General features: G+C 40.8%; 1 protein-coding gene across 2 annotated transcripts in view; it reads left to right on the top strand.

The window, feature by feature from the left end:
- The window catches only part of ADCY5 (adenylate cyclase 5), a 205,313-nt gene that overhangs the window by 45,992 nt on the left and 134,150 nt on the right, over positions 1-25,171 (top strand). Inside the window, exon 1 of one of the 2 annotated variants that reach the window (XM_082285294.1) lies at positions 10,643-10,760. The exons of the other annotated variant lie outside the window; for it this stretch is intronic. Within the exon in view, the coding sequence (XP_082141420.1) occupies positions 10,731-10,760 (30 nt within the window). The 5' untranslated portion in view covers positions 10,643-10,730. Of the gene's footprint in view, positions 1-10,642; positions 10,761-25,171 lie in introns of those variants that run through there. 2 annotated transcript variants of the gene reach the window in all.

Genomic DNA, 25,171 nt, shown 5'->3' with positions numbered 1-25,171 from the left:
TACTTTGACAACTAGGAGAAAGGTGTTTCGTGTCAAGACTAGGTTAGTAGAATGTTGAACAGATGGTAAATGGCAGTGCATTTTCAACAGTTCTGCAAATGAAGATCTAATACTGGCTTTATGGGTGAGGGGAGACAGAGATATGACAAATTAAGCCCTGCAGCAAATCAAGGTTATGTTTGAGATTCCAGTTTTGTCTTGTGCTGGTAGACTGTTTTGCTGACCGTATATTTCAGCACTTTTCCCCAAAGAAAATCTTTCTCTGAATAGGGTAATCTTTTTCCTTCTGTCCATAGCAGTTACTGTCTCCAGTTAAAAGAGTTGCTTGGAAATAAATTCATTACAATGGATAGTTTTCTGTGGTGGCAAAATACTGGGGAAAGCTCCTGGGCAGTTACAGAGATAAGTGTACCCCCCAGACCATGGGGAGCCCACAGCTGGGAGAGGCTGAAACTTTTTCAGTCCTATGCAATTTCATAAGATCTCCAGGCCTCTTCTGTTTCACATTTCTGTATTCAGAAACTGCCACAATGAAAAATATGTTCCACAGGGAAGAAGAAAAATTAACTTTCTGGCAGTGAAATAGCATGGCTTTTGCTGCAGAACTTTACTGCTCTGAATTTAGAGATGGAAATCAATGTCTTCATAATTGGCAAATAAAAATCTGAACCCCTTCTTGCAGTGTTTAGATGTAAAAGTACTCCTTTTGTGGTCACGCCTGTATTCATCTTCTAACAAAACACGGAAACCTTTCCAGATGTAAACACAGCCCTCTCAGCTTTGATAAGGGTTGGTCAGCTCTCACCATCTGTTGAGTGCCACACTTGCCACCGTTCTCTCGTAAGGCAGGGAGAGAGAAGACACAGAAATATGTGAGGAGGCCAGACAGCACCCACAGGTCAGCCAGTAGGAATGGAGAATTCAACTAAAATCCCTCCCAGGAGAGAGCTACTGGCTCTCACTGGCAGATCACTGTACTGTCCCTGGGCTACATTGCATGCCTGCTTACAGGTCTTGGGACTGCCAAAGAGGGAAAGGGGAAGTAGCTACAGTACTGCTGTCATCCACTCCCTCAGATTCTCCTGAAGCCCCAGCATATGTAGTCTGCCATTCCCTGCCTTCAGCCGGCACAGTGGGAGGTGCAGATGGGAGAGGTCATGATGGACAGGCTGCTTTCCTACCTGCTGCTGGTCTGTGGGTTCACCTCTTCCAGGGCAGATAGAATCTGGCACTTCTTTGCTCTCTTTTACATTACTTGGGTCTTCCAGCTGGCGTGAGAACTCACAGAATCCACATGGTTAAAGATGATGAGGAGTTGTTCCACTTCGTAATGAGTGGAGCCAGCCCCATTTGGGTGAAGAACTCTTTCTTGACCAGGGACACCTAGCTAGGCAGAGACTGGATAGTCAAAGGAAACCACCAAGTCAGCCTTCTTGAGGCATTGAAGACATGTAATATTTTTCCTTTTATAAAGCTTTTCTAAAGCACTTTCTTCCAGGCTGGCTGTGTTTGCCTCAGAGCATCACAAAGGATGCACAATGCTGCATCTTGTTTCATACCGCAGTATTTTATGATATTGTACAAATCAATGCCAGTCCTTTCATCCTGACTGCACACAAAATAAAATGAGTCATGGTAGCATAGAGGTAGTTGCTGGTGCATTTCTTTCCCATACATTATGCTGCTTCCTCATAAAAAGAAGTGACAGTGAAAAACGGACCGATTGCTTGAAGTACATACAACTGTACAGGAGAAAGCAGGTGCAGGACTGGACCTCAGCATGAGGCTTACAGAGAGGTCAAGGACACTACAATGCTCTTGTGCTAATTTATTAAAGTATTTGCTTTTCCAAAGTTCAGGCAGCTGAAATGAGAGCAAATTGTATGAAAAGAGTAGTCCGTGTCCTTATGAAGAATAAAACTTCTCTTTCACCAAAGTTTTCTTTACATGAAGTATATTGTTGCTTGCAGTTGCTAACCAGCAATGTTCCTCCAAATCACAATGGGAAGGGCAGCAATAAGGTTAAAATCATTAGCCATGTTTGTGCAACCTGTCACCGATGTCTTGTGACTATATTTTGTGTGCATTTCTCTCAGGTGATGGTAGGACTTCAATTATACAAATAACTGATATCCTAAAGCTATAAAACATGTGTTGCTGGTAATTCTGCTTATCAGCACAGGACAGTTATGCCTTGATTTATTACTTTAACTCAAGTTGTTTGGCAGCAATGCTGAAAGATACTGTACGCACTTGCCAAGCTCTCCTAAATTATGAGTGTGATAAAACAAATCTTTTCAGTTATTGAGAGAAATAATTGGAAAATTAAAAGCTCAAAATTACGGTATGAAAAACCGTGAACAATTTTTTTATCTGTTTCACGTGACAGGTCATCCTGATATTTGCTTGTAAGCCATAAAACAGGACTGATCCTGTTTGGGGAATAATTCACTGTAGTCATTTCGAGAGAAGCTGGTGTATCTCAGGCTATTCATATGTTAGAGCTTTAAAGATATCCAGTGGTGGTTATGGTACTGGGAACATATGCTTCACTGTAATTCTGAATACAGAAAAGGGAGAATGATGGGTAGGAAGAAAAACACACTGTTATCAAAGAATATGGAATTATGTCTGTTTCTATACATGTTGTCATAACATGTACAGATTGGTTAAAATCTTCTCTAAATTTTCTGCAGTATGTCCTTAAAAAGAATAGCTTGTAAAGACTCCTCTAAGGTGCACTTAGCTCCTATTGTTTCTTTTCAAAAGCTTAGGAATACTGTTCCTGCAAGAATGCCTGGAAGGTACTGCGTTGGTTGTGATCGAAGGCTGTGAAATGGAATTTCTGGGGAACAGTGGAGGAGTTATTTCTACAGAAGAGTGGAGAAGTACTGCAGACTTCCCTGTGATGATCAGCGGCATATTCTGCTGGAAGTTTCACTTCTCAGGAAAGAAGTTTACAAGATCAAACCTGTAACTGCTGTGGCAGACAGGGAGTGTACCTGAGTGTTTCTCTTAAAAATTATATTGAAGTCATGAAGTTGAGTAGATTTGCTAGAAAGTGACTTAAGATTTAGTTACTATCATATAGTCCATCAACAGTGTTAAAATGATAACAGTTCTGGATACTGAGGCAACACTGAGGATAATATATCCATTTTGGGGGTTACTAAACTGTAGTTGTGAACTTTTGGGAGTGTGCATGCATGCAGCTGTACAGTGCTACAGTTAGAATATGTGATGGAGAGAACTGTCAAATACAATCTGCTATGACCTCTCCATGTTTTTTATGTTATTTGTCCCTTGGTTTTCCTGTCTCCATCATGTTTAGCATTGTTGAAGGTTGTTTCTAGAGAGGTAAACCAAAAGACGCATTCCTCCTCACTTTTTTTCAATAAATGAACTGTCTTCCATGCAGGGTCAGTCTTAGGTGGTAACTTCTTTTAGGTACCAAATCACCTGGTAGAATGGAAGGGACTGAAGTGATAATAGTAGAAGGGAGTAATTTTTTACTGAAGATGCTCTTTTAGCTGGAGAAGCAGAGAGCTAAATCATTTGACGGTACTTCAGTGAAGCTTGAGGTATTTGGTTTCCTATTAATCTCTACTATGTTTAGCTGAAAGTTGAAGATGCTGATGAATCTGAAAGAACTAAGTCCTGGTAACTTTCTTGGACCAGTTAGTCACTGTGTGTGTGCACATGCCACTGTGTAAAGTTGTATTGGGCTATTTTTAACAAAGTGAGTCAGGGAACCTGTTATCAGACAGACGAGTATATTCAATGATTAAGCTTTGGTAGGTGAAAATACAAAGGAATATACTATTCCATGAGACTGTTTGTACTTAGTGGGTTTTGTGTTGCTGTGATGGAGATACATGTCTTGTATCTGATTGATACAGATAGAAATACATATATATGTCTTATGGTATTCAAATATAGAAGATTCAGAAGATGGAGAAGTTCAGCTTTCTGTCCCGGTATTTCTTTCGATGTAAAATTCCCATGAAATAGAGGAATCTGAGAGTAAGGTACTGATACAGAGAAAGTCTTATAATGGACTCTTCTGCCTCACTTGGCAATTTAATCAGTGCAGCAAATCTTTTTTAGTCCCTATTTTTTGTTGGCTTTTTGTTTGTTTTTTGGGATTTGTTTTGCCAGTGTTTCACTGAGTCTGTATCTGTCATTTTCTACCTGGGGAAGTTGTCTCAAAAGCTACTTGTGACACCATGTGTAACGAAATCTCCCTTGGAGGCACAAGAATTTTGGCAGCAGGAAAATAAGCCAGAAACACATCTGTTTCTGGAAACACGCTAAACCTGAGAGTCTGCCAGCACACAAGCCCACTGGATTTATTGCTTAAGAAGGGAGAATCTTGAACAGGAACAAGCATCCAAGGAATGGACTGGCACATTGTTGCAAGGGAAGACACAAAGTCTCTTTGGTATAAATTGAGTAGATTTATGTTCTTAACTGCAATACTGGATTTTGTGACTAAACTCTGTCCTCTTTTGTAAAGCTATCCTTTGAATACTTTGGATGGAACAAAACTGTGTCCCTATAAACTTCCTTTCTTGCTGCCACTTCTTTTCATTAGGACCCACTCTTGTTATTCCCACCAAAGGCGTTAAGTGGGTTTTTTTCTTGTTTACTTCCTCATGTATTATCCGTGGCTGAATTTTGGGAGTGAAGCTGAGCTAACTGAGCCTGTGTGAGTGAGATGGAGCATCGAAGGATTTGATACAGAGTGGTCATTTATATAAATAGTCCTGGCTGCCCAAGCTTGAAGGCTTTATAGCTTATGGGGTATGTCTGTGTAGAACAGTGTGGGTTCCCCAAGCTTTTATCAGATTGCTTTTCTGCCTTGGTGCCAAAACTCCTTTCTAGAAGGAGCTTTCCTAGTTTTCACCAGGAAAAAGTGAAGTTGTTGTTAATATTTTTATCAGTGCAGAGAGCATGATGATGCTGATGGAGGTGGAACACAGCAGGACTGAACATGGCTCTACAGCAGTGTAGAAATCTGTAGTGGTAGTTCTGCCACAGACTCCGTCTGCCATTTTGGACAATTTGCATGAAAATCTTTACCTTTTCTGCTTATTTAGACGGTGAATTCCACAGGCCATGAATATCTCATTGTAATGATATATTAGACAGGAAAAGTTCCTGATGTTGGGTCTATGGAAAAGATTTTCAGAAACACTCATTTTTGACCCCATTCTGCTCCCCCTCTGGAAGTCAATAAGAGCTTTGCCTCTTACCTAAAGAAGAATTAGGCTCAAGGGGAGTGAACTGTAAAATGTCCTTTTGCAAGATAGAAAGAGTCCTGATGGTTCACCTTGTGCCTGGAAGGCAGCTCTGTAGTGATATACTGATGTGCTGGCATCCTTTTTACCCCCCCCTTAATTTATCTGTTTCTATCCCACCCATCTAACTAGAACTCAGAGAAATATTCACTAGGTTATGAAAAATGTGGTTTTAAAGAAGTAATGCTGATTACACGGCTCTCCAAATAGTACTTGCAGCGTCTATAAAAGCTAACCCTCCTGTCAGTTTTAAATGTTTTTCTACCAGTGACAAACAACAGACTGCTTAAATTTATTCAGTTAGCTGCAATATCTAGTTATAACCTTTATTGATCTTTTGTGTTGCAAACTTATTATCTTATTTACAACAGGCGGGAGTACAAGTGCAGTGTGTAGCAGCATGTGCCGAGTGCGTGGTGGGTGTGACACAGGAGCAAACAGAAAATCCTTGGTATTCATGAATGTGTGTTTAAACATGGCAGAGATGCACTGGAAAAAGTGTGTGTTTCTTTGGAGACTGCAATTTCTTCACACCATTTAAGACAAAAATGAGGTGGAACAGGATAGTTTTTTAGGGTGTGTGTGATAATCTGGTTTCTGATAGAGTTTTGACAGCATTGCACAATTATCAGTTACAGCTATGCAAAGCTTTTTCCAGTTGGCAGCTGTGGTTGTAATTTATAACAATGACAACTTCTTAATGTTTGTGACTTGCATTGGACCAAGCCCTCTGGCAAGTGAAGTTTAACTCTATTTATGCAGCACAGGCAGGAGCAAGGAGGCCCCTCTCCAGGTGTCTGCTCCTTGACCTGGAACAACAAGCCCTGCAGCTTCAGTTTCCACACCCATTCAGGTCTTGGCCAGCCATGCTGATAAGAATGCCAGTTATTTTTATGGACAAATTGCCAGGGAGAAATATGTCACCAGGCCGATGTCAGAGATCAGCTGTCTGAGCCGTGCTGCAGCCGTCTGCACACAGGAATTGTGCTGGGCAGTTCTGCTGCATGAGGCAGCCCTAAACCACTTGCTGGGATTTCATAGCCTTTTTCCATGTTGTGGGGTCATTTTCTTCCAGAGGAAAATGTAGGATAAACACACTTGAAGGAAAGTGCAAGACATTGTTTATTTTAAGTGTGTTGCCAGCAGTAATACAAGCCTATCCATTTCTCTTGACAAAATGCAGTCTCTCATGAGCTTAGTGGGTTTAAAGAACATATTGTGCTGCACAAGGTATTAAAGGTTTCCATGGAAATATTAAAATGCAAAATACATTTGCTACTTTTCAAAAAGTTTTGTTGATGACCTTTGCTTATGAAAATTCTAGATTGGAAACATGGGGGGGAAAAAAGTTAAACAGTAGTATTATTGGAGCTTCTGTAGCTCTCTGGGTCGTTAATTTGCAAGGATGTGCTGCAAATAACTGTTTGCTATACTTGACCAGACTCTCATTTAATAGAACTCTGCTCATGCCTGTGGAGTTCAGCCAAACTCCTCCTTTGTATGTTTTTCATTAATCTGTGCTAAAAGCATCCTTTTCTGTGGATTGCACCGGGGCTGTCAGCCAGTGTCCTGCTGTGCTATTTCATCCACTATTTGAATGAGATCTTGATCCACAGAACAGTGTTTGTTATGTGGTATAAGGGTCCTCATCTCCTTGACTCAGCCACTGGTTACATGAACTGGTCACCCAGAGTTAAGATCACAGAAAGCTTCAGGGTAGACTCAAAAACACTGATTCAAATCTTGCCATGACACAAAAGGTACCCAGCAAGTTAGGTAGGCTTGACTTTGAGTAAAGATTTTAGGCTACCCTGATGAGCAGTGCACTATACAGTGAGGCTGGTCTCTGAAGAATTCATCCCTCACTTCCCCATGTTCCTTTGCCTTTAGTTTCCTGTAGCTGGTAAACAATTCTCTGTAACTTAATTCCTGTGAGGTGTTAGGATGATACGGGATGGTGACTGCAGGTGGGAAACAGAGCCAGCTCCTAGGACCGGCATCCAAGGTGAGTGAGCTGTCTGCCATATGAGTCTTCAAATGATATAGTGATTTGAAATGAAAACAAATTTAGTAAGTTTAAATTTGTGCTAACACTGAAGCATGCTGGCAATTGCTTTGATCCCTCTTGCCCACTAACCTGTCTTCTGCTAGTTATGTAGCCATCAATATTAAACTATAACTTACTTCAGTTAGACATGGTTGTTATTTTACAATCCTGGAGTGTACAGTAAGATCCTGACCTGGCTAATGGCTTCTCTGCAAAACACTGATTCATGTTTCACTTGTGGGTGGTATTAAGGATCCTCGAAAATTAGGCTGTATGACATCTGGCTAAATGTACTATTAAGATATGGTCTTGCATATTATAAGACTTGTCTCTTACTCAGTCTATCTTGTGTCATGATGCTTTATCATCTAATTTTTGCAGAAGCATTCCTAATCAAAAGTTTGCATGGGCCGTGTGATGGGCAGATCTCTGCTGACGGCAGGAGGGAGGGCGGGCGAGTGGGTCATGGATTGCGCAGCACCAGCAGACGATAACACACCCGCCATAAAACTGACCAGCTCTTTGCATCAGCAGTGGCACAACTCCACCTCACGAAGATAGTGTGGGAACAAACAGTCCACTGCCCTGGAAAGTGCTGGAGGGGTGGGGAGTGATTACTGATGGCTTTAATCTGTGGGGCAGTGAAAATGAACGTGGTGACAAAGCAGTTAATTTTGCCTGCGGAGCGACCGAAATAATAAACCCAGCAGGAGCAGCTCAGCCTTGCTGTACAGATGTTTCATATACTGTGTGATAAAGAGGCTGCTGGACTGCTCAAGGCAGGGGTGATACTTTGTTAGAAGAAATAAATACTAGGTCTGCTTCCAACTGATGAGCTATTGGACAGTTCTTTACCACAGACTCCTTTCTGAGACATGTTTAACTTCACAAGACACATCTAGCAGGAAATACATTAAAAGGCAGGAAAAAATGCTCCTCAGGCCAACTCTTTACTATTTTTACCCAGTGATGAGTTCCAGAAAATGCTTAGGAAAAATGAACTTTGTCAAACTTAAGGAGCCCAGAGTAGAGTGGTTTGCCTCAAAGAATGATATGAGCTTAAAACAACACTGTTTGCAGCTGCAGTTGAAGCAATACTCAGTGGTAACTGTGGTGATTGTGATTTTAAAGTATGGAAGTGGAGAGCAAAGGTTAAGGGTGGATTCAAGCTCCATCATTATTATTCCATCCTTTCCAAGGGAAAGATAGTGGATTAGAATCTACTCTCAGAATTTTGCATTACCCACTGTCCAAAACACCATCTGTTAAGAAATGTATTGACATTGTGGTTTTCAGCTTCTGTGAGCTTCTGGGTTTTTAGCAGCTTTTCAGTCAACTGTGCTTGTCATGGAAAGTTCTCATGCACTGGTACTGCTGGTGTAGGGAAGTGAAAAAGTAAGAAGAAAAGGTTATGAAGAAAGGGGAGCCAAGTATAAGAGGACGTTTGAAGATGGGGTAAGCAGAAACTAAACTTATTGCAGAGAAATGGGGAAACTAGGGAAAAAGATGAGGAGGGGAGGAGTTATCTGAGGACCCAGTAAAGAGGAGTATCTTACTACTGGGTATAACTAGCATAAATCTTGTAATGTAATGTTCTGTATTCAAATTCATAAAATGGAGTAATGCCTTTAAAGCTTCTTTTTGTGTTCATTCAAAGAAGTATTTCCTAAATAAATAAAAGTATAATTGACATATCTCCTTTAAAACCTTAAACTAGCAAGCAGGAATTTAACACTGCAGTTCCCATTGTACTGAAAGATACACCCTGCATGAAAATAAACAGAACAGTCGAGATTTCACAGGTCTTCAGAAAGCCTACCACATATCTCAGCACAGATTAATCTTCATTTTAATCTCTAATATCTTGAAGCAATTTTTTACTTCAGCAGAAACAATACTAGTCCTATTTTGGTGGCCTAAAGAATTGGCTGGAACTTTTAAATATTTAAATCCTTTAGAAGAAGGAATATATTTTTGGTATATGTTGCTTGCTGTATCAAGTTGCATTATTTATATAGGGAGAACTACTTACAGTGATCTTCTGGGAGTGAATTTCTTAGTCATTAAAACAACCTGGAAGTCACAAATTCTAAAAACTCTGAAGTTTTAAAATATAAATGTTGTTCAGAAAAATTCGTTGGTGCCTCACTCCTTTTGCACCTTGGTCATTTTTATATGTCTTAAAGTAGATTGACTTAATGTGTTCAGATATTAGGAATCTTGTAGCTGGTTGTCACTTTAAATAAGCATAGAAACTCAACCACCTTGGGAAAGACCCACAGCTGAAACTTCTTATGGCTTCTCCCAGGTCTGTGGTTTTAAAAGGATCTTTCAAAATGCTATCATTTTTTGACTGATCCACACTGCTAAGGTCAGACCTCATCAATCAACTTTTGAATACTTAATAAACCCCTCTATCTCCCTCTTAAATGTCAGTTTCTCTCTCCAGTGGTGTTTATGATCTTTGGAGATGAAAGCTGTGGTCTCCATATTGTTTAGAAATTGCTGTCTGATATCTTTGAGAAATCTGTTTGACTTTGATCAAGTTGCTGCTCTAGTGATCTAATTAGCTACATCTATGCCAGAGTGGGCAAAAAAACAGTGATTACATGTTGCATGTGTTTATCCTTTTTACTAAAGAATTGAAATTGTTTGATAGGGAAAATGTGCATTTGAAGTTTTAATAAATTTGTTTGAGTAGGTGACAGCTAAGAAAAAGTTAAGATTAGAAATAATTTATTCTATTTAGAAAAGGTGCCACAATATTTGAAGTAGACTCTGAGATCCATTTCTAATCCAAATTAAACCCTTAATACCAATCTTGTTAATTTCAAGCCTTTCATCTGGTCAAGATAGCAAAGATTCATAGACAGTCCACAAATCTAAAATAACTCAGGGATGGTAACAACTTTGGACAGGTAAACTTATTGAGCATATGGAAACCTTGTTAAGGGCTCACTGGGGTAGAAACTATCACTATTGTGCTTCAAGGATGATTTCTAAACACCATGTTGTTGCCACTTGAGTGCCTCAAGACCCTAACTAAAATCTAGGCTCTGAATCTTCACTGTCAACAACAAATTAAATTTAAATTTAGAAAGAAGTTGTGTATGTTCTGTCATTTTTACACAGAGAGTATGATCAGCAGAGTGATTTGCCTGGACTTGTAGGCTGAGCTGATATTTGGTAGTACATGCTCAGTGACCAGTCCAGTGCCTTATTTGTAGTGGGCCTCTTTAATCCATTGGTGCTTGTGAGGTCCAGAGCCAGCTCACTCCTGGTACACCTCTGAAGACCTTTTTCATAGTCTACTCCTCCTTTGCCAGAGCTGCTTCCTGTGGACACAGGAGAAGGTTTTGCTTGTATTTCTCTCCAGAAGGCAGATGGCAACCACTGGTATAACAAAAACCTTGGTGAGCATGAAATGCATTCAGATATGCCAGTTCTAGATGCTTGTTTGTCTACTGTATTTAGCCATAACCTTTTTTGGTTTTTTTTTCTTGTTCTGCTGAAGATGCAGCTTGCAGGTTCTGGTGACAACTAGTTTTGGCTCAGTAGACTTGAAACCTGCTGATTTCAGGCTCTCCAAATTCTGTATTGACTCAGAATGAGAATTGAGCATCTGCCTGCCTCAGGAGACATAAGATTTTCTGGGACTGTTCTTTTTTTTAACCACATTAACAATGAATTTAATTAAGTATCTAGCCCAGAAAGGCTATGGTTGTGCACATGCAGCTTGCATACATGTTGTCAGCTTTGCATAGATAGGGATAGGTGTAACTGTATTCCCTAATGCATAGTTATAAGCTTGTAAGTGTAGCTGCTGTTTGTTCTTCAAGTGGCAGACTGAATGAACCTGAGCACTCTGCATGGTGTTTGTAAGTGCCATTTTGCTGGCTCTTTTGGATGAAATCCTCACCCTTTGACACTGCTCCAATCTCAAACTGCTAGCAGGGACTGTAAACGCTCTAGTTCCATGTGTGGCTGCAGCAGGATCCCTCCAGCATAAAAGCTTCAGAGGGCAGTGATTTTATAGGCAGGGTTGATGTGATTAGACACATCTGCAATCCCTAATGCAGCACAGCCTCTGAGCAGTGCTGTGGCCCATGGGACATCCTCACATGATTACCATCATTTGGAAAGGCTCAAAGGTCAGAGCAGCCAAAAGAGAATAAGCAGGAGTGCCAACAGGTGACACAAAGTCTCTCTAGCTTGTTCTGTCCTTAGGCTCTGAATTCTGAACTGCTCCTCTTTATGGATGCAGAATGAAATCTTGCCCTTATTTCACTCCCAGAATAATGCATAATGCTGCAAAATTACATCAATTTTTTCTTAAAACTGTTGCAAAAGCCTTATCAGTGATAACAGCTAGAGAGAACGCCATTAAAAAAATCCATCCTGTGCACAGCAAAGCAGGGATTCATCTTATGTTAGCAGCTTAAAAGTAACTTATATGACTTATTACTATTTAATTAACTTGGTGTTTAAGTGCATGTGAGAAATTAAGATATCTTTTTCTGGTACAGGTGAGGTTTTTTCCCCCCTTTAAGAGCTGGAATATTTTTCATGTGATAAGCTGCAACACTTCTATAATGAGGAGGATGAATACAGAACTGTTCATTAGTTTTCTTTAAGAGTACGATCTGTAGATCTATGTTAATTTAGACTGAAACATGAGTTTGAGGTCTGTGCAGAGGAGAATGTAACTGGTTTAGTACCTTTGTGTAGGACATTCCTTTCAAAGGCAACAGGGGCAGGATCCAGCTATTCTGTATCCACAGATGTATTTTTTCCTTCTTCTTAGGTGTTAGTGGCGTCCCCTGGAAAAGCCTCTCTATTCAGTGCACAGGTTGCTTCTTGGAAAGACCATTCCAGTTTTTGATTAAAATGATCTTTTCCTGCACAAACTGTGATCAGATTTGGTATCAGGTACAGGTTCAAAGCCCACATCCTATAAAACTTCAAATCTAAACAACGGGTTGGAATTTTCAGAAGGCTCAGAAGTGTAGTTTTTCCCACGAGAGCCTGTGACTGCCATTAAATAATACAGGATAACGTTAGACACCCACATTTAATCTTGACAAGATGGGGTTTTTTTCTTCATGCTCTGAAAGCAATTTGAAGGCCATTCCTTTCTCCTCTTAAAAACTGTTTTCATTAGCATTTCCAAAATATACATTGTAGGAGACTGTAAACATTATGGGATAGCAATCTAGCTGTGATTTGATACAAACTAAAATTACCACTGTCAGCAATAAGCAGAGACACCATAAAAGGGAAACGAAGCAGCACTGCATATTTGTGCAGGGGCAAGGTCAAACATGAGAGATGTCCCAGCCTCTCTGCTGAGGAGGAAGAGGTGACTGAAAGGGTGAGGGCCTAGGATTTCATCAGGCTCCAGTGAATGTTTGGAGGGAAATCAAAAAGGCAAAATACTAGCTCTGTGTAAATAGGAGCATAATGCAGGTGGGATGAGCAGCCAGGGTGTTGTGTCAGAAGAGCTAAATTGTTTGATTTCTGAAGGGGACAGCATGACTTAATGTACAGGGGAAAGGCCTGTGGGAAGCAGAAAAACTTTGCCAGGACTTTTCTTTGTTTTTTGCATTCAGTGACTCCCCAGGCAGGCCTTGTGATGCTGCTTTGCAGGGCAGGATGTGCAGCGTGCTCCGTGGACAGACAGTACCTTGGGCTAACACCCGATGGCACCACCTGAACCCGCAGTGCTGCAGCACTGACAAGGGCTGGAGTTCATGACAGCACTGCCCTGTCCATGCAGTTCACCTGCCTTGAGACTGGGGAATGCATCCTCAGGGAAGGCACAGCAGAAACCCCTGCAGCTCTCTAGAGCTCTAAGTTAGGGGCTGGACTGCGTGTGCTGCTGGTGGCATCCAAACAGTCTCAAGACAATATGCAGGATTTTCCCACCTGTGTGTTGTGCCACCTTTGCCATGGAGGGTGTGGAAAACATCTATGTGGGCTCCACATCCTGTTGTCCAAGGGAAGATGGGGTACCTGCTGCTACTGCTGCCCTACTGCTCCCAGGTTTTTCTCCTGTGATACCTAGAAAAGGCCTGGTGACAAGTAGCTGTGGATGGTGATGCTTCTCGTTCTGCAACAAGCAGATTCTAAGAGTTGATATCTCTTCACAGCCAAAGTTTTGTGACACTCGAAACTGAACTAACTTGAACTGTGGTGTAAAGAAATCTGTTCTGGCACAGGGTAGGGATGTTTTCCTTCATCTTGTTCTTTTCTGTAAAACCACAGCAAGTTCTTCTGCAGGAAGCTGACCCAAATAGTTACTGTAAAATAAAGTACTTTGTAAGAGCAATATTTTATTTCATATTCTGCAATGGGTGTTGCTCTTTAAAGCTGTGCCTCATTCCAGAATAAAGGCTTTCTGTAGGTAAACCTTCTGAGGGAGGATAACGTTTGAAATACTGAAACTGGAATAACCAAAAAAGACAGAAAGTCAAGCTGGGAACACAAATGAAACAGACTGGGAGAGTAGGCCCTGGCACTGGAATCCTAGTGCTTGGTGGGACATACTCCAATGTTCCTGTTCATACTGGTTTGCACTAAGAAGTCTCTCAAGTGTTCTGTAACGCAGTGATGAGAGAGAGCCACATCAATAATGCAGTTCTATCTCAGTCTGCGATCGGTAACTCACCTTAAACTGCAATTTCATCTTTGTGTGACAGTGTGCTCACAGATCTTGCTCATTGGAGGCCCTGTGGGCACATTTGTGCCCTGTGGGCACAAAATCACAGCCTGGGTAGGGTTGAAAGGGACCACAATGGGTCAAGCAGGGTCATCCCAGAACACATGGCACCGGATCATGTCCAGATGGTTCTGGGATATCTCCAGTGAGGGAGACTCCACACCCTCTCTGGGCAATCTGTTCCAGTAAAGAAGTCCTTATATTCAGGTGGAACTTCCTGTGCAGCAGTTTCTGCCTGTTGCCTCCTGTCTTATTGCCACTTCTAGCTCTGAATGTGCACTCACTGTTTATTTGCTCATTGGAAAGCTTGATAATCTTGGGACAGTGGATTTAAGGTCTTCCTTTTCGGAGCAGGAGGTAAGAAAAATATTGAGAGAAGTATAGGTAAAATGGAATGCAAGAGATGTTTCCAGGTCATCTGTTTAGGGCTGATTGATTGTCACTGCTCTTGAGGAATATGGCTACCTGGAGGCCTTTTTTATTTATGGGCGACCTTATCACTGCATAATTTGTGGCTTTATTTTACTGCACCTGTCATCCACTTGCCCACACCTCCTCCCACATGCAATCCCAGATACAAAACGGTTCTGTTACAGAGACCCAGATTGCATGCAAACAAATAGGCTAAAATTACAGTTCAGCGTGGTGCAGATGATTGGTAGCTACAGTCCAGTGGTCTATCATTTCAAGTTACTGAAACGTGTGTGTTGCCTGAGAGTATTTTAATCAAGGAGCTCTTAGGCACAGTAAAGGCTCTCCCCTTTACTGCCTGTAGGGACTGTGTGCATGCTGACCCAAAGGGAGGATGGTCCTGGGTTCCAGACACCTGATCTGATGGCCTTTTAGCATCATAGGTAGAGTGTGAGAAGAGGGCAGCATGGTACCCAAGCAGCTGTACCTTCATCAGCACAACTTACCTTTCACAGGAAGAACCCCATTGTCAGACTCTGCAAAGATTGTTTCTTATCCCCATGAGAGAGCAAGGGCTGCTAGGAAATAGGCTGGAAAATGCATGGCAGCCAGTCTGGTTTTATGTCTGGCGTGCTCAGATGGTTGTGGGTGGGAGTATCAAACCCAAAGATGCATTACAGAGAGGTTAGAGACTGGGCTTTTCACTCACACAGATGTTCCGTATTCCTTATGGGTTTCCAAGGTCAACAGATTAAGTTAACATATTTTTCAAAGACTAGAAGGAATTACATATTGAAAATATGTTCACTGTCAGTTGCAAGGTCAAGACAGCCTGGGGGAGGCTTTAAAACTGCCCCTGCTTGTCATGACAACACAGGTTTCTTTTGTAGACCTGTCAGTATCTTACATTAATTTGTTCTATCACAAATGATGCCAACAAAAGATAAAAAGTAGAACTTTGAGATTTTTGTTAAATGTGTCGATATTCAGGGGTCTGGAGAAGATGGTTGTTGGTTCAGTTGTTTTCTTTCAATTTTTTCTAGGTTAAACATGATTCTTTTGTGCTATAGTAATAATTTATTAACTATCCTGGCAGTGAAGACAGGTGATTGATGCTGCCAGCTTCTGTTGGATGTCTTATAGACATCTGCACAAGATTTGTGTTGTTGATGGCTTCCTAATGGGAATAGCTTTTCTTTAAACACTATAAAACTTTCTAATTAGGTTGTAAATAGACCACTACATTTTGAATAAGTGAAGCGTTAAATAAACCATAATATTTAAACCAGATTTTATTTCTGGCAATTACTCAGACTCTAAAGTTAAATTTATTTTCATTAAATCACAGTGAAGGCCTATTGTTGCTAGTCTCTGTGCAAATATATACTTACCTGTAGTCAGAGAAAGATAGGCAGGAGAGAACATGAAAAGAGTGAAATGTTGTGTATAAGGAGGCAGGGCTGATAGGGGACCCTTCTGAAAGAGATATTTCACTTCAGCAATAATAATCCTTGACGGTCGTTTGCACTGCTGCTTTGCAATTGATCTCATGTTATCAACTGTCCTTTTGTAGAATTAATTCCCCTTCTTCCCAGATGAAGGTGGCTTTGCAAACAGAATGTCTTAGATAACCCCAATTCTTCCAGACCAGGTCTGGCAGCTGCAGTGTGTTGACAACAAGTTTGTATCTGCTTCTGTCTTGGAGGAAGCTGGTGCACCACCAGTCCTTCCAACAGAGATCATAGTACCTCTGCTCCTTACAACTCCTGTGGAACCTGCTCATCCTGGAAATATGGATTGTTAAATATGGGACAGGGTGCAAAATGCAGAGGTGGTTCCCTCACGTGCTTGGAATACCTCCATTGTCTCTCTCCTAGTGGTCAGAAATACACGAACTGTGAGAAAGTTGAAGTGCACACTTCAGAGTCAATCTTCATTTCCTCCCCGCTCCTTAGGAAGGGTGAAATGTACGAATTTGTGGGATGTGGACTCTTTTACAGATGTGTCACGTACAAAGTATCAAGTGATGTTAAGAAGGGAAAGCCTTTGTGCAATAGTGTAATTCCCCTTTTGCAGCTCTCCTTGGATTTCTGAGAAGCTGGTATACCTGATGTGCTTCTCCACACTCGTACAGACCCATGGAAGTGCACAAGACTGTAGGTGGAAATGTGGGGAAGAGAACCTGTATCAGATAAACCTGGCAGTTTCCAGGTTTATCTGATACTAAACAGTGCCTTTGGAACACCTGTTGGTTCATCAGTTTTTTTCATCAGAAAAGGTTGTCCTTGAAAATAATTTCCAAACATATTTTTAAGACATCGTATATCTGGAGGTAGAATTATTATCTGTTTTGTGTAGAGTTAAGTGATGTCAGTTTATTGTACATAAAAGTAATCTAGCCCTCAAATATAAATATATTCTAAAAAAACAGGATGAAATATTGGAAAAACTGAATAGGGCAGCTTCAACAAAAACGTATAGAAAATCCTCCCTTTTCAGAAAATAGTGTTTTAGAATCCGGGTTGCCACAGGAGAAAAAAAAAGCAAACACTTCTGGGGATTTTTTTTTGTTTGTTTTGGGGGGTTTTGTTGGCTTGCTTGTTTGTTTGTTATATCACAGAACTTTGACTGAAATCAGTAAAAGTTTGTTTTAAATTTGCCTTGTCAGAAATGCAGACTAGCTATGTCTCTTCATACTCTCCGTAATTTTCTGTTATGTTTGTGGAAGTACCCGCCAACTATTCCACCGCTAGTTTTGCACTTCATTTAAATAAATACATACTTTGCTGTATCCTATGTGGGCTAAGGCAATGCTATTTTAACTGAGCAGTCCCTTTGCAAAATTTTGCACATTCACAACACAGCGCTTCTCTCTCCCGTAGGTAACACTGTCACAGACTTGCATGTCTAAACAGATGCCTGATTTTTCAGTGGAGTAAATACTGACTTAATCTCTGTTTCAGACAGCTCTTGCTTACTCTAATGCAGAATAATTTAGGGTTAATATTACTTGTTTGATTTGAGAATGAAGCAGTTGTTGAAGTTAGGGTGAATAATTCATTTTTCAGAGTTCTAAAGGGTAGATGTTAATATTGTGAAGCTGCAGCTGATGCTGCTAAAGCCATTCATGTTAAGAGAACAAATTGCCATTTGGCATGCTGAAAAATTAACCCAATTTACAGCATGGGTGAAGATGAACTCTCTCTGGTGAAAGCTATATTTAAACCACCAATGAGATAATTACATCTTGGCCTTCTAACACATCTTATGTAGCACAGATGTGACTGCTTTTTCTTCATAAGTGAATACATCTAACAACTTCTAAAAAAATGTGCTTGTTTTTCTCGATTTTGTGCATTTTTGCTGGGAAAGTCTGGAATATGAACAATGCAAAACATGCATGCACAATGTGTCAGCTAAGGATTAAGCCACAACATAGACAAAGCCAAGCCAGTGGATGCTGTTTGTACATGACCAAAACTTTGGAAAAATTAGTGCAAGTCCTGTTTCCAAGAAGGATGAGTATCTGTTGTGGGTGCAGCATCTTATGAACAGTTAGTGACTGTATGAATTAATCTAATGGGAAGCCTTGTCTTTTCATGTTTATTATTTTACATGGAAAAGTCAGGTAGTTGTACAAGCAAACCAGGGTCACTTCTCTGTGATGATAAAAATAAGGCCTATGATATTTGAATGTGGGGCTTTTAGCTTTATCTGTTTAAATCATCTGCAGGACCTCGCAGCAATTGCTACTCCTGCAATTGAGCTGAGCTTTCCTGAGCAAACAAATTATCCACCAAAACAATGTCTTTGTGTTTCTAATAGAACTGGAACAAACACATCTCTTTTGTTCCCTTGTTTGTGCATGATCTGTGTAGAAGATGACACTGCAGAGCAGGGAATGGCTTTCATCTGCTAAAATCTCTCCACTCACCAGGCTACAGGAAGATCCTGGAAGCACCTACCACCCTGTACATCCTTTTGCCTCCCTGCTGCCCTGCCTTTCTCTAATTTGGGGTAAATGACAGCCCAGGTTTGATGTCTTGTGTCAGTTGAGAGTAGTGGGAAGGCATTGGAACCTTGTGGCATGGTATCACCAGGATAGGGTGAGCAACCACTGGTGGTCACAGGAAGAAAAAAATAATGAGAAGGGGTAGGGCAGAGTGGAGCGTCCCCAAGGAGACTGGTAGTTGTTTATTTTAATGAATTTTCGTCTCACCTTTCTTTCCTCAAATCATTGGTCTCACAGCTGTTCTTCCCTGGGTGTTGATAAGCTTGATGGCTTCCAGGAAGTCCTGAGCTTTCTTCTTCACCAAAAGGGGCTGTCACTTCCTGTATAAAGGCTTTGTTCAAGCCTTGCCCATTTCTGAGATTTTCTGTTTTGGGTGAAACTGGCTGGTATTTACACCATAGATTTGTATGTTTGTTGAGGAGAAAAGAAGTTATAATTCACAGTCAGTTACAGCATTTAAGCAGGCTAAATAAACAGATCATCTTCCCATGCAAAGAGCAGTCCTGTTGGTTAAGCAACCTGAGATGCAATTGCAAGGAAAAAAAAGGTGCTCTGTTCTTATATAATAGCATCCAGTCCTCCCTCCAATCAAAGAGCACTTTCTGCACTCTGCATACCTGCAAATGTGCCCTAGATCCTGTTGTTTAGTCAGTGCTTACAGGCAGTATTTGGGGACAAGGGGCTTGTGGCATGTCGTGTGTTCACAATTACAAAATGTCAACATCTAAGGCTTTCTGAGAGAGCTTGGGGTAGCTGTGATGCATTAAGATACTCTTAATCTCCACATGGTGCAACTACTCAGTAGCTCTTGCATCACATGCACCTAATGAAATACTGATTTGTTTTCTTTGTAAGCAGACAGGTGAAATTAGACAGAAAATGTTAGTTAACTTCTTGAGCTCAAAAAGATGGTGAAAATGCTGATTTTGAGATGGAGCTGATGAACTCATTCACAAGTTCATTCAGGTTTGTCTAAGAAGAAAAACAGCATGAGAGGAGATGTAAATTGCATTTTCTGGTTTTTTTTGAAGCCCTGCCTACCTTTAAATTGATCTGAATCTTAAAAAGAGGTCTGGATATCTGAAGCTAATAATAAAGCAGTCGGTTTGTGAACCTCAACAAAAAAACCCAACCAACCAACCAACAAACCCAAAAACAAACAAAACATCTTTGGGAATGATTTTTGATTATTTGCTTACAGCTTTTTCAAAAAAAGGAGAAGTCTTTGATCTGTGCAGCTGCATACATGGTGAGTGGCTGAATGTCCAGGGAGCTTATCTCCCAAACTTAAAAGCAGAGGAGGCTGAATTTGGAACAATAGGTGTTCTCTCAGTTTTTATTAAAGAAGGAAAAAACACAAGGACAAAGTAACATGTGAAAATTCACACCACAAGTTGGTGACAAAACTGAACATGTTCTACATTTGAGTCCCTTAATCACTGCTCCCTCTCAGCTCTGCAGTAGAGGAAAACACCTGCCTCTGGCTGATAGACTGAGCACAGCTCCTCTCTGTGCCTGTGCCACACTTTAGTAGAAGTGTAGTATTAAGGCTCATTCCTCATGCTGTGGTAACACCCCTCCTCCTCTCAGCCATGGGGCATTGACAGTCATTTATGCAAAACTGAGTTTTGTAGTGGTGTTGACTGGTTATGGTCTCTTAGTTCTTGTCAGTGGTTGCAGGTTAGGGAGGGAATGAATGCACTGTGGTGTCTTTATGGTGTTAGGGGTCTCCGTGAAATACTGACTTCATGTATGGGAAAAACAAGACTTCTGAAGCTCCAAATGCTTGTTCTTGGACCTGCCATTCAGTGGGGTGTTGGTGTAGACTTGCACTATGGGGAGTACTTTGCAGTTCCTGGCTGTCTACCTGTAGGAAATATCAGATCCTTGAAACTTCACTCAGTTGGTCCACCCAAGCATGGGAACTGATCTAATAAATTGGGGTTAAATATATTACTAGTGGAGTGAGTTGCTAGATAGATTTGGTGGCTGGATACTGGAACTCTCCTTTGACCTCATGGGTGCCACTTAACTGCTGTGTGCCCAAAAAGTGGATATAATTGCTCTGTGCTCATAAAATGAGTATCAGAGCTATCTCACAAGGCTAATTTATGTTGCTAAAGTGCTCCGAGCCCAGAGATAAAAGGGGTCATTGTCTATTGGTGCTAAATCCGACATCTATTTGTTGATAAAGTAACTTTCCTCTGTCATTGGATTCCTGCCCTATTATCTAGGATCAGACTGTTTCTTGCTTAATAATTTGAGCGTTTGTAGGTCTGGAGATAGATAGCTCATCAACTACATATCACTACAATTACTGATAATTCTGTAAGCATGCCCTGAAATTGTTTCTTTTTAAGTTTGAATTGTCCATGCACTTCATTACAATTTGGCATGGAATAGTTTTGAAAAAAGTTTGACTGGAAGCATAGGACATCTCTTGGGTCTCACCAGTTGACCTAATCAAATGCATGATGTACAGTCGTAAATGAACTGGATCCAGTGTGCCATGGATAACCTCTCCTCCCCACTTCCAACAGGCATTTCCAAGCTTCCAGGTAAACCATGCTTGTTACAAATAGGGCTTGATGTGTGTTTAAAGCAGGAGTGGTATGGATTTAAATACTTCACTGATTCTTCCTGTAATATGTCATGGTCTCAGAGGAAGGTTGCTACTCCCAAGGTTGCGGTTCCCAAGGTTGCCTAGAGATTAAAAAAAAAATTCATATTCTTATAGTGATGGTCAGTTGAGAAAGTTTCAGACTCCTTTGCAAGAACAAGATTGGCATGTGTAAGGAAGCCTATCAAGCTGCATTTCCTTAGCTAGCATCCCTTGATTTCCTTTAGAGAAGCTGTGATTGGGGTAGCCTTAGACTGAAGTCAGATGGTGAAAATATAAAGCATTTTCCTTGAGCTTTTCCCTCACTTTCTGCACAGTTCTGGCTCTGTTGTACTTGTACATCCCAGCAAGTAGCAGCAGGGAGTCAGTCTGTGCCTGTGTGTGCATGCATGCTTCTGTGTGCCTCTGCAAGAGGAGAGGGGGAAGTGTTCAAAGTAGGGGTTGTTTCAGGGTGCTGGATTGCGGTTTTCATGGTAGATGGGAGATTATGATACTGTGGGAAGATGTGTTCCCATGGTAACTGAAAGCTCTTTTACCCAGAGGTGGAGTGGAAGCTGAAGCTGTGCCTTTCCTATGGCCTCTTACTATAACTTTTTCATCCAACATTAAGGGCTCATTATATTTGAATCATATTGATCTGGATGAGGGATTTTTCAGCACAAGGCAGAACCTGGCTTCTCTTAGCTGTAAAGATGCTGCAGGAAACCCCATGGGCACTGGGGATTTTAGCAATAGAACTGTACTGACAGTGCAGCTGTGGGGCTTCCAGGTCTCCCCTGCATGTAACTGGGAAGTCCAGCCTCTGAGGATGAGCTCTACACCATTATCAGAGTGAGTATAGGGCATCTATCTACTATCTATAGAAAATCTACAGTATTGTGTCAGAGAAACATCTGCCTCTGGAGGTCGGGAGCTGATTGCTCCAGTGCTGCCCTCTGCATCCAAAGTCTGCAGATTGAAGCCTGTGTACAACCATCCCTTCACAGACCTTACACAGACCTTATACTACAGGTAGAAAAGCCAGAGAAGGTGGAGTCGGGGTTAAGCTGCCCCTTTTACGTCCAATAGCTCATTATTACACTTTATTTTAGGGCCTTGCTTTAGAAGCCAACCATGTTAAGTCTTTTGAATGTGAATCTTGAATTTAAGAGCTATCCCTTTAGGGTGATGTAATGCTTTCCTTTGTTTAGCATTTTTCTTTGTTTAACATTTTTCTTTGTATGTATTTTTACTCCACAAATGTTCTGTGGAACGCATGAGAACAGGGCCCTTTCCAGCCTGTATTTGGAGGAGTGTCTAAAAGAGAAGTGGAATGGACACTTTTCAAATACTGGAAACTCTTAAAAAGTTGTAAAAGTTTTAGTGCAAATTGCACTCACTTCAAATCTGTCCACCTACCTGAATCTCATCTTCCCTGTTTTTTGAAAATGCAGAGGAGGAACAAATCTCGCTTTGATAAAATTGCTTCTTTTTGTTCCTTAAGCACCTGAATAACTCAGTATTCTAAAACTATGCTAGAGAAACATTAAAGCAGAAACAGAAGAACTCAAGAAGCTGACAGTGATTTGTGCTGCCTTGTGCATATGCATTTCTGCATAACCCTGAATTATTGATTAGCTGTTATTCCAGTAATTGATTTTTCTGCATATTTGTACTGCCCTTAGAGAAACCTGCAAGAATGCAATTGTTAATTTGTATTGTTGAGGCAATATAGCATGTCTTTAATGGCTTTTATGAGGTGATCCTGTCCTATGGCACTGCTGATCTATGGAAATTCATTGCACTGGATTTAGTTTATACTGATATGTATGAGAGAAGATGGGGCCTTTCATTACTTTGATACATTTCTCTTCCTCCAAGCAATAACTGTTGTGCATTAGTAAGATGTTTTTCTGGTGCATTTCAACACGGAAGCATTATTGTAGTGCCATAGAAAGCTTTTGTCACGGACATGAAATTTCATGCAGCAGTAGGTTTAGCTGAAGTGGCTTTTAAGTCATGTAGCAATTCCTAGATAAAAGAAAATCTAAAAGTATGAAGTATAGGTAATCGCACTACTTTAAATAATTGCTCCTTGTAATATTTCTGTTAATTTCTGGTAAAGGGAAGGAATTAAATCTGGATATTAATAAGCATCAGATTATCAAAGACAAATTAGTCCATTTCAGAAGAGCATTGAAACATCTACACTGGGTCACAGAAAAGACCTTCTGTGACTCACCCCAGAGCTCGGCCCTTCACCTTCTTTTCCCAAAGCATCTGCTGCTGGCCAGTGTAGAGCACCAGCAGCAGCAATATTCTTTCCCAGCTTCTGGCAGCCAGCCATTTGGGTACTGCTTCAGCCAGAGGTTGTATCTGCATCATTGTATTTAATAGCCCATGGTGGACCTTTCTTCCATGAATTTCTCTAATTGCTTTTCTTTTAATCTGTTTATGCTTTTGGCTTTCAAAACATCCTGTGGCAATAAGTTCCACAACTTAATTATGTAGTGTATAATAAAAAAAAATAAAATTGGCCCCCCTTGTTTTAAGCAAACTGTCCAACCATTTCATTTGGTGCCCCCTGTTTCTTGCATCATGAGAACTGTTGTTCCTGCTCACTGTCTCTGTGCTATTCCTGATACCAGACCATAATCACATTCTTCTCCACAGTGATCTCTCTTGCAGGCTGCAAAGTCTTCATCTGGGTAATCTCTTCTTGTAAAAATAGCTGGTTTGTACCCCTGCTATTTATGTCTTCCTTTTCTCAGTCTTTTTCTAATTGTCCCAAATCCATTTCCATTGTTGAAGATGTGGGCAAAACTCAGTTTACATGCAGAGAGATGGTGTTCTCTGTTTCTTTTGTAATCATCACTGACACTGTTTTTCCCTTTTACCATCCCCAAGCACTCAATTTGGTGCTTTTCAGAGAATTCCATGTTATGGTTTCAAGATCTGTCTCCTGAGTAACAAAGGGTAACTTAGATCACATAACTGTGTATGCATAATCTCCGTGGTTTTACCCATGTATAGCCCATTGCATTTACTGACACTGTATTTCCCAGGATCCCAAAGCAGCCTTCTTCCTTCCTGCTGTTTACAGTATTCATCTTTGCCTAATGGATAGAACTGAGCAAATAATGTATGTGAAGATTTTTGCCTCAGTTGTTGCCTGCTTCAATTGAATTGCAATTTCTTCAGGTTTTTCCACTGCTATACAAAGCAACGCCAAGTGGTGAGGGGAAAATGAGCCATTTGCTCAAGCAAAGAACCACACTGATCTGTTTGTGCTTTTCCTGGGATCCAAGCTAGCTCTGGAGTTCTAACATAGCCCTGCACTGTGCTGGAATGTCTGTACCCGCACAGGAACTGGTCAGAGAGGAAAGCTGTCTCTCAGTAATGCTTTTCTCTCTGGATGATGAAAATTGCAGTTAACAATGCATTAAAAAAATTAACATTAAAAGTTATGTGGCATATGTAGGGCCAGAGTATGACTGTGTAAATTCATTAATAAAAAGATGAAAAGAGAATGAAGGCTTCTTCGTGCTGTCCCTCGCAAAGGCAAGGCAGGAAATGCCACCTAGGCAGGAAAAGAGGGGTGTAAGCAAAGGACAAAGGGTACAGCAAGGGATCCTGCTTTCTTCCATCTCCTTCCTTACCTGCTGGTGCACACACATGACTCAGGTCAAAGTCTGCTTTATTCTTCAAACCCTTTCTCTCTCCTGTTTCTGTATGAGTGCTAAACCAATGCAAAACTAAATGCAAAGGTAAAAATCCATTTTACTGGCATTTGACGCACTGAAAGGCACAGTATTTCTGGAAACAGAAAACTTGTGGGCTGTGACTGACTGATGGAAAATGTAAAGCTGAATAGCTTGGTCAAAAATCCAAATAATCTATTTTCCCTGAAGCTCTGGCTTTCCAAGTAGCAAAGCAGTAACCAAATTTGGTTGCTCAGAGGCTTGCATGGTCATTAGGTATTTAGTATTGAGTAAATATTAGCTTTAATGGTCTGGTGGATTTGTGGTACTACATGTGATTACTGTGTTTTACTAAGAGGCATCTTTAAACATCTGTATGATAA

This window comes from Coloeus monedula (assembly GCF_965178545.1).
Source record: "Coloeus monedula genome assembly, chromosome: 7".
In the NCBI taxonomy this organism is placed as follows: domain Eukaryota; kingdom Metazoa; phylum Chordata; class Aves; order Passeriformes; family Corvidae; genus Coloeus; species Coloeus monedula.
Note: the sequence above shows the minus strand (reverse complement) of the source record. Positions and strands in the feature narration are given on the sequence as shown.